The following is a 10,892-nucleotide window of genomic DNA, read 5'->3' as shown; positions in this document are numbered from 1 at the left end:
AAACTTACTTGTGTTGTATGAAATTAATTGTTTCAACGTTAAAAAAAAATAAGCTTCGGAATTAACTATAAATTATATTTAAGACTTGTTTTGTATTATTAATTCAGAGTACACTACAGCGTGTGAGAGTAATATGATACTAGGGACAATGCACGACTGTGCTAATTCCCAATATTTAAGCAATTCATATTCGTCAATACTGTAGTTACAGTATTTGTGAAAGCAAAAGAAAACTCCATAGTGAAAATTTGAAAATAAGTGTGCGGAGATTATACCTACGATATACGATTATACGTACCTACTTTATGATTATTGTTTGCGGTTTTAACATTTATACCTTCCTCGGGCGCTAGGTCATCAAATCCGAAACCCGACTCCAGAGATTATTGAGACCAAACAAAAATACAAAAACTTTAGCTTCATTATTAGTAGATCTTCTGCTTTATTAAATTTTATAAAAAATATTAAATAATGTCCCCCGATGCGTCTTACTGTCTGTTTGGACGGGAAAAAATATCCAGCGGAATTTGTCCAGGAGGATTAGTTTATTTTGTGGTGGCGCTGGCGGCCATCTTGGACCGATTTTTATCAATAATAGCTTTTAGCTTAATAAAAATCGGTGGCCAACTAAGATGGCCGCCACCACAAAATGACGGATTATAGTTTCATAAAATCTAATAAAAGAGTTTAACAGAAGAAAAACAAAGAGGGCACAAACATCGCACAGACTAAAATTCAAATGCGCATTTACAAAGCTCGCAACGTGAAATAAGAATATAGTAGGTACATAAAATAATAATTTTATTTATAGTTTTACGGTGTTTGCCAATAAGGCAATTTATATATTGTAATAAAATCATATACTAAGGCAATCGGGAACACAGTTATATAATGAAACAAACAAAAATATTTAAATCTCATCTTCAAGTAAACACATCACAAACATTTAAAACAGCTATTTCCGAAAATGCGCGTCATTTATCTGTCAAACAGGCCGTGGCGAATTTGGACAAAGCTTTTGAGTCGCAATTTTAATAAATCGCTAGAAATGTCGGCTAATTCACCTCCTGGGATATGTAACGGTGAGCATAGAAAAGTTTTTATACGAAGAAATTAATTTTTAGACAGTATTACTTATTTTACTAATGGTATTTAGGAGATGTACCCCTGGAACGAGGAGTCTCACCAAACCCAATAGAAACGATGGGTTCTAGAATTCAGGACTCAGATGTAGACTCAATAAGAAGATATTTGGCGCAGAAACTGGGTTTTTATGAACCGATAAAGCCCACTACACCAGTTGAGAAAGTTTTAAATGAAGTCAATTTGGATGGTGTTGTTAAATGGATAAAGAGTGAACGATGCCAAAATGTTATTACATTATCTGGTGCGGGCATCTCTACATGTAAGTTAACAAACATTTCATTTATTTCTAACAGACTACCTAAAAGTGGAGATTGTCACATTTTATGTGTATTTTTGCCCTACCATGTCTTGGGCAATTGGAATATCTATCAGTTTCTTTATTAATCATAGTTTAATTAAATTACAGAATAAGTAATATATACACTACAAAAATATACACATTGCCTTCTAATGCAAAAGTAAGCATTGTTTGTTATATGGGTACTAAGATAGCTGATGAATATTTTTATTAATATAATTTGCATTACTTCTTATACTATCCAGATGAACACCCAGACACTGAAAAACATTCTATTCGTACACAAATATTTTCCAGTTTTGGGGATCAAACCCACACCCTTGGACTCAGAAAGCAGGGTTGCTGTTCACTACACCATTCTTGTGCAGTTGTATGTACAATAAAATGCTTTTGATTTGACTTAATTAGTTCACAACAATAATATTTGAAAAATTCTATTTTAATGAACTTTCCATTTCGAAAACCTAGTTTAGGATTTTTATGTTAGGCTAATTAGCTTATAGGTTAAGTTGTTGTTGAATTAAAACACATTGCAAGAATTTTGCTTTTGTGGGTCAAATAAAACTCAAGGTTGTGGTGGGGACTTATAGAGGTAAAAAAGAGGGCACATGGATAGAGAAGATTGGCAAAGGCTGCACCAACAAAAGCTTAGCTCTTAAGTTTGAGAATATTATAGACAATAAGTCCAAATGGTGACAATTATACTTTTCTATACTACTTATCTTGAACTTAAATTAGAATATTCTGTCGTGAAATATGACTGAAGCTTTGTGAAATGGTGTTGTCAACATTTCTATAACTGTGTAATTGCAAACCAGTATGGATGCATTTATTTTAATAATTTTTAAGTTGTGTAGTATTGATGTATAATAATTTTAATTAAAATTCTATTGTATATAATAGTTGCACCTTGGATAAACACTGGCAATGTATAAGCTGGACTTAAGCATGAAGTGTTCTGTGCAATATGAAACACTAAATAATATTAATAATATTAAGATTCAATATTTAGTAATATTGACGGCCGATTGGTGCAGTTTGCAGTGACCCAGCTTTCTGAGGCAAGTTGTTTGTGTGATGAGCATGAATTTTTTCAGTGTCTGGTTGTTTATGTATATTCTAAGTATTTATGTATATTATTCATCAACATATTCATCAGTCATCTTAGTACCCATAACACTCGGTACACTTACTTCAGAGCTAGATGGCGATGTGTGTATTGTTGTAGTATATTTATTTATTTTATTAAGATCAAGTCTTAACATAACAACAAATAAAAAATAACATGTCTCATAATTTGTTGTTTTCTTAGCAATATATACAATGCTGTAAGAATTCCGATACTTTCCATATTAAGGGTTATGAGGTACAGCCTGCTATGCTTCGTAATAGGCCTGAACTGCTATGCTGTTTAATATCAAAGATATTTTATGTTGCAGCTGCCGGTATTCCTGACTTTCGAAGCCCTGAAACAGGCCTCTACCACAACCTGCAAAAGTACAACTTACCGGAACCTCAAGCTATATTTGAAATAAATTTCTTCAGACAAAATCCGAAACCGTTCTTCACATTAGCTAAAGAATTGTTTCCCGGAAAATTCAAACCCACTGTGTCACATTATTTTATAAGGCTATTACATGAAAAGGGTAAGCAAAATTGATTGAATAATACTGATTAATTATAATGCTTGCCTTGTGACTTGTTATGGTTTTAATAGTTTCATAATGAGGATGTTATATTTCTTGTGACTAACTGCCTATATATTTTAACAAGCTAGGTTAGGGCGCATTCGTCGTGAAATATTTCTTAATTTGTAAGTGTGTCACAGGTTTAAGAAGGTTGGGAATCCCTGGTAAATATTGTAAGTTGAAGTATTATATGGAATTAAAAATCATTGAAATTCTTGTGCACTTACAAACCAGTCTTCTCATTCATTCAGGCATTTTACCATTATAACATTAAACATGTAAAACCAAATATTATTTTCAGGCATTCTGCTACGTCACTATACACAAAACATTGATACACTGGAAAGAGGTGCTGGTATACCTGAGGACAAAATAGTGGAGGCTCACGGCACATTCTACACATCACATTGCTTGGAGTGCCAGAAAGAATATTCTTTGGAGTTTATTAAAGGTAATTTATTTATTTTAAATCATGTTAGTTCAGCGGGGCCACTTACACTAACTAGATAGCACTACACCATTTATGGATAACTATAAGACAAAGAATGAAAGACATGTTGTCTTTCATTCTTTGTCAACATTTTTAAAGACATGATAAAAACATGACATGTTTAAACATTATAAAAGACATAATATTAATATCTTGTACTATATACTCTGCGAATATTGAAGTAAAGGTCATTCAATAATCTCAGAGTATCTCAACAATTTACGGAACAATGCTGTCCAACCGTCATGGAATATAGCCCATTTAGCATTATAATAATATATATATATAATATATTACCCATATATTATATGGGTTGATGGAGACAACTATGATGATCAAATTAGAAATGAGTATCATCAGCCTATAAATAACCCACTACTAATAGGTAACAAAAAAACCTGTAGTGTTTGTGTTTTTATTGGTTTTGCAAAAATCTTGCAGGAACAATTAATATTCTTGTAATAAAAACTAAAACTTTATTTATCTCTCTTAACATTGAAAAGCGGTAATAGCCCAGTGCGTAGGACTTTGACTTCACTTGCTCCGAAACCGGAGCACCCTCAGGAGATGTTGACTTTACAATGAATAATTGTTAACAATACGTGCGAAACGTGCGTAGAGGGTATATTGCCGAGGATCTGTTTGGTGTGGAGTATAAGGATTGAAGAAATTATAAAATACACCACACAGATTCTCCTGCTTTTCGCGGAGTATAGCAAATTAAGCTTAATTTTGATAATATAGATGAAACTGACGTTTAAAATGAGATTTTATTATTTTAGAGAGGATATTCACCGATCAAATCCCCATATGTACGGCGTGTCCTGGTGTTGTTAAGCCAGACATTGTGTTCTTTGGCGAGAGTCTGCCTGAGAGATTCCAAATGTGTCTTCAAGCTGACTTCCAGAAGTGTGATATGCTGATTATCATGGGCTCATCACTCGAAGTTCAACCGTTTGCATCACTGATTGATATGTGAGTTATTTTTATAATTCATTAAATCCGACTTAGTGAGAGACCACCATGCAATAACCAATATATATACTTACTAGCTGTCCCCAGCGCCATCTGTCGTGCTGATTTGTGAATCTAAACCATCCAGGGTGCCACCCAAACGCATACCGAAAAATTCATTCAAATTGGTCTGGCCGTTTAGGAGGAGTTCAGTGACATACACACGCACACAAGAAATATATATATAAAGATAAAGATTTAATAATAATAATAATAACAAATTTATTTAATTCATAGTGGTGAAAACATTACAAATACCAATTTTATATAATTTATCTAAGGTACGGTTTTCTTTATCAAATGATGCAAAATATAATAAATAAATTTAAAATGGTTGAACCAAAAACTAAGCTAAGGACGCCTGCCATTGCCAGACGGGTGATATGTCCTCTTTAATGACTATCCACGAAAAGCAGGAGAATACGTATGGTGTAATTTATAATTTCATGCAAATGGCAAAAAAGTTTGGTTAAATTAATCATATTTTTTTGTTGATGGTTCACATAATATTATATTAAATCTTACTTACCTATTGTCAATACTAACAAAACGGTTAAAACTGGCAATCATTAGTTTTGTCTTACTTAAAATCATAATTTATTTTACAGGGTGCCCGATTGGTGTCCGAGATTACTAATTAATCGTGAAAAAGCTGGCTTGAAGTCTCCATTGCTGAGAATCTGGGGCCTAGCAGGAGGGGGGTTGCAATTGGAGGAGGAAGCTGGGAGAGATGTGGCCTGGCTCGGGGACTGTGACGACGGTTGTCTTGTGGTAGCTGATAAACTCGGGTGGGGGGTGAGTGTCAGTTTTAAACGTTAGCAGTGTTAGCGGTTCCAGTCACCACAAGCCACAAATATAGGCCTTTGCCCGCATCTGGATTAACCTCTGCATATTATAAGTAGAATTAAGTAAAAAAAAATCGGTAACAAAAATAATAACTAAGCTTTGACCAACATCTCAAGAAGCTTTCGCTTGGTTGTTGGATCAAGGGTCGGATACAGAAGGCAGTAGGAGGTTCCTCACTCTGGAGCCCTGACCACCGGTTGCTTGGGTATTCAAAAGCCCCGCAAGCGGAGGGTGGAAGTTTTTTTTTTTATAAATTTAATAGAGTTTTTAAATTTATTTTTAATGATAGAAAATAATAATTAAAAAATAAGCAAGAGAAAGAAAAAAAATGTACATTATGATACCTAGGAAAACTACTAGAAGCATAGATTTACAAGTAGGTTTAAGTGAAATAAAAAAAAAGCTGTTCCTATCATTAGACAGAAAAAGGCGTTACTATAAATATGTAAAATAAAGCTTAATTGTCTATACTCCGCGAAAAGCAGGACAATCTGTACGGTGTAATTTATAATTTGGTCAATCTTTATACTCCACACCAAACAGATCTTCGGCAATGTGCTCTCTACGCACGTTTTTTTCCGACACCGGAGCATCCTCAGAACATGTTGACTATTTTCAGAGATATTTTTTATTATATCCTAATCTATGCACCCATTTAACATTTCGTAAAGGTATAATATATTTCAAAATTAATTAACATACATTAAATTATAAACTTAAAGCTACAGTTAATCTTATATCTTTAAACGAGCAAGTCTTGTATATTGTTTGTTAGGCTTTCACGCAAAAACTACTTAACCGATAATCATGAAACTTTGTACACATATTCTTGGAAGTGTTAGAAGTAATATAGGATACTTTTTATCCCGACATTAAGCTATGTTCCTTTGGGAGAGGGGATGAGTGTTTGACGATTTTACACCATAACTCCGACAACTTATAACCGATTTAAATAATTATTTTTGTACTATAGAGGTTATAATGTGTTTAATTTTCCCCAAACTTTGTATAGATCTGAATGTGGTTGGAGATAGAGGACAGAACCCTTCATTTAAGGCTTAGCTATACTGAATTATTACATTTTTTAATGCCACATGAAAAAACAAAATCAAACGCAGACGAAGTCGCGGGCAACAGTTAGTATATCATATAATAATTGGAATCTCGGAATCGGCTTTCATGAATTTTCATGAAATTTAGTATACAGGCGGTTTCGGGGGGCGATAAATCGATCTAACTAAGATTCATTTTTAGAAAATGTCACTTTATTCCTGTTTTCCGGTAATAACTGATTTGGTGCGGACGAAATTGCGCGGGTCAGCTAGTAATACTAATCATATAAAAATATTTATTTTTGGATCTACTAATGAGCAATATTCTAATAGTACATAGTATGGAAAAAAACATTACACTGTACAAATACTACTTACGCCATCTTATTATTACAGCACTAATCTAATAAATTAAAATGTGTCTTGCCGAGAATGTAGCTTAACCTCTATATACTTATACTAGCTGTTGCCCGCGACTTCGTCTGCGTTTGATTTTGTTTTTAATGTATTCAGTATCGCTAAGCCTCATATTATATCATAGCCATATTAGTATATATATATATATATATACATAACATGTGACTGTCAATTAATTAAGACTATAATTAAAAATCTAAGCTATGCTATCTCTTAAGTTGGTCCAGACTGCTCACGGTGTGCCCATTTAATTTAAAATCGGTTAAGTAGTTTAGGAGTCCATCGCGGACAAACATCGTGACAGGAGATTTATATATATTAAGATTTGTAATAGATTGTTTTAAATACTTTTACATTGAAAGTGTACACTGTCAAACCTTTTTTTGAAAAACTAAAATGTCGACTATAGCTGACTACAGTGGGCAGGGACCTTGCTTTCTGGGTCCTGTCTGGCCGTGGGTTCGATTCCCACAACTGGAAAATCTTTGTGTGATAAACATGAATATTTTTCAGTGTCTGGGTGTTTATAAGTATATTATAAGTATTTATTTACATTATTCATAAAAATATTCATCAGTCATCTCAGTACCCATAACACAAGCTACACTTACTTTGGGGCTAGATGGCGATGTGTGTATTGTCGTAGTATATTTATTTATTTATTATTTATTTAAAAGTTTCCTCTTTATAGTATTGTTTATTATCTTTTCTTCTTATATTATTATTTATGAGATAAAATTGTTGCAGGAAGAACTTCGCGCGCTCGTTGCCAGCGAACACGAACGGCTCGAACGTGAAGGGGGGTTGGCCTCCCCCCACAGCCCCAACCCCTCTGTAACACCTACAACCGACGAACCCATCCCTGGACAGAGCGCAGTAACTACAGAGCCCAAGCTATGAGCACCATAATCTTAATCAATTCCAAACGTAGTAATTCCGGCGTTATTTTATTTTTTTAAGCAGGTCGCCAACTGTCACTTTTTGCAGCGTTTCAGTAGCGCGTTAGGAAAGCGTGACAGAAGCGATACTTACACGTAGTATCGATTCTGAGTAGTTGAAAACAACCGATTGTATTTCTCGCCAACGGCTACCTTTTGCAGCGATTTATTAGCGCATTTACACGCGCGACAGAAACTATTTAGTCGCAAAGTATTGATTCAGCACTAATGCAAACGCGCGACTGTTTATCTAGATTCGCTACTAACGTGCGACTACTAACTGTGAAAGAAGAGCTGGGTTGAGATCTATGTATTCTAGTATAGACTGTGGCGATACTACATTGCGTTTATTTTGCGACTGTTTCGATGCTAAACCATGGTATCAAGGTCTTAGACTGCATCGTCACTTACCATCAGGTGAAATTGCAGTCGAAGGCTAACTAGTAGTGGAATAAAAATAATGAGAACTAACCGAAATTACAGACTGGAATCTCGGAGTTAACTCGTGACCGCTGTAATATCGGTCGATATTCTGTGTGTAATTTGCGTGTAAAATGAGCTATTTTCTAACTACGTTTACGTATTCCATATAAAATTAGCGCCATCTAGCTACAATACTTAGAAACCGTTCTGTCACTTGATGCCGCAATCTCGATACCATATAATTCGTAGTTAACATTCGCGCAATCGAAGAAGTAAACGTAGGTAGAAGATCTCGCACTCTTTGGCTTTTGCGAAAGGCATCATCTGTCAGACTATACAACTCTGTCACATTTGTAGTGGAAGTTATAAACATGATGGTTTGTTCACACAACCGAAATTACTGAAAGGAATTTTGGTGAATAATTACATTAAATAAATTTGTCGAACCAAACAGAACTGTCAAGTTAACAGTCGCAATTGTTAGATGACAGTTTATTTCACAAAACCGAAATCTCTGAGACGAATCTTGTTCTTATCTTGTGACTCGCCGAATTATTTATCGGTCAATATTACGTGTTTATTAATCGCATCTGCGTCACAGTCTGTCAAAGTCAAACAACACAAAACTGCCATGTTGACAGTAACGGTTTCCTGTCAACACGACAGTTTGTATGAGTCATAAAGATTACCGATGCCTATAGCAGGTTCAAATTGCCTGTTAAACGTAATATTATAATGTTACGGCTTACTTAAACTTTGTCGGTATTTATTAAACCATCAATATATAATTCCTAATAATATTGTCATAATAATGTAATAAGGTCATAAATATAGATGTTATTAATAGTGCCTCGTATTTTATGTAATTAGTAATTTATTATAAATTAGGAGAATATTTATTTAAATTGATCTATGGGCGAAAATTTTAACTATTACGACTATTTATTTATTCACGAAGAACGAGGAATTTTAGCTAAGTAACTCAACTAAACAAAATTATTTTGTATTTGTCGGCAACACAAATCAGTTTTAAAATATGGAGTCTAGTCGTCAAGTTAGGTAAGGTTTATTAAAGATTATTTGATGAAGCATTGGACTTTTAAAAATCGGCATAACGTGGGAATAGTTGTATTTTGTCACGCTACAACTGATAGCATATTTCAAATGTCATATGATTGCACCAAATATGATCATTACATATAAGATAAAACGTTACTTTGCGTAATTGCATGATATGTTATAAAAATTAAGCTTAATTTACTATATGGTTTAATAATTTCTTAAATCTTAATACTCCACAACAAGGAGGTTACGGTTGAGGGTTTGAAGAAATTATATATATTTTTTTAATAAATAAATATACTACGACAATACACACATCGCCATCTAGCCCCAAAGTAAGCTTAGCTTGTGTTATGGGTACTAAGATGACTGATTAATATTTTTATGAATAATATACATAAATACTTAGAATATACATATAATATATATTTCTTGTGTGCGTGTGTATGTCACTGAACTCCTCCTAAACGGCTGGACCGATTTGAATGAATTTTTTGGTATGCGTTTGGGTGGCACCCTGGATGGTTTAGATTCACAAATCAGCCCGACAGATGGCGCTGGGGTCCGCTAGTATACATATAAAAACAAAGACACTGAAATACATTCATGCTCATCACACAAACATTTTCCAGCTGTGGGGATCGAACTCACGGCCTTGGACTCAGAAAGCAGGATCGCTGCCCACTGCGCCAATCAGCCGTCAGAATTATTAAATAAATTAAACTAATAAAAATGAGAAATTAAGTTTAAGTTTAATTATCGTAATATATCATGGAATTCTGCAAAGTTGCGTCTGATTATATCCAATAGCTCTCAATTTGGTTTCTTTTACAGATTTATGTAGAACCGACTTGGCAACAGTAAATAAAATTTTCGTCTATAGTTGGCTCAACAGTTAACATTAATTATTATTTATAAAAACAATTAATTAAATATTTAATAAAAATATTGATTACCTTAGCCTTGCTTTGTAGTCCTAGAATAATATTCTGCTATATTTTAAAAAAATGTATGCCCGGGGCAGATTTACCTGACGGGGCATGTGTGTTGAGTCAATACAAATCAAAGTACATATTGCCACGGGCATATATGCAATGAACCTTGAAATTGTAGTACGTATTTATATATATACCTATTAAGGCACGGATGCATTGGCAACAGCAAATATACTCATTCCATTCAAATTTGTAAACATCACATTGCTAATGCCGCGTTGGTTGTTCTTTGTAACAAATGTTATTCGGCCTGGGCATGTTTAAGGTTTACCCGACGTCACATTTGTTGAGTCATTTCGAATTGTGATAAATATTTGCACACCAGTATGAATGGCACGGGCACATTTGCTATATCCCACCAGAAACCACATCAGGTTGGGTGTACACATCTTTCTCATCGCATAAAATATTGTAATCACATTGGTTTTCACATTCGACATTCACCTTAGGGCCGAAACACACCAGGCGTATCTTGTGCGGATTTATTTACGTCGCTTTACGCGCTCTAGACGTTTCCACTTAA

General features: G+C 34.1%; 1 protein-coding gene across 1 annotated transcript; it reads left to right on the top strand.

Annotated features, from left to right (window-relative positions):
• The first annotated feature begins 863 nt into the window (after window positions 1-863).
• LOC120631876 (NAD-dependent protein deacetylase sirtuin-2) lies at window positions 864-9,400 on the top strand. Its single transcript, XM_039901539.1, has 7 exons — window positions 864-1,082; window positions 1,157-1,405; window positions 2,884-3,090; window positions 3,434-3,583; window positions 4,405-4,597; window positions 5,245-5,431; window positions 7,699-9,400. The coding sequence occupies exons 1-7, from the start codon at window positions 968-970 to the stop codon at window positions 7,849-7,851; spliced, it is 1,254 nt and encodes a 417-aa protein (XP_039757473.1). The 5' UTR covers window positions 864-967; the 3' UTR covers window positions 7,852-9,400.
• The last annotated feature ends 1,492 nt before the right edge of the window (window positions 9,401-10,892 follow it).

This window comes from Pararge aegeria, chromosome 19 (genome assembly GCF_905163445.1).
Source record: "Pararge aegeria chromosome 19, ilParAegt1.1, whole genome shotgun sequence".
In the NCBI taxonomy this organism is placed as follows: domain Eukaryota; kingdom Metazoa; phylum Arthropoda; class Insecta; order Lepidoptera; family Nymphalidae; genus Pararge; species Pararge aegeria.
This window is presented reverse-complemented; position numbering and strand designations above follow the sequence as displayed.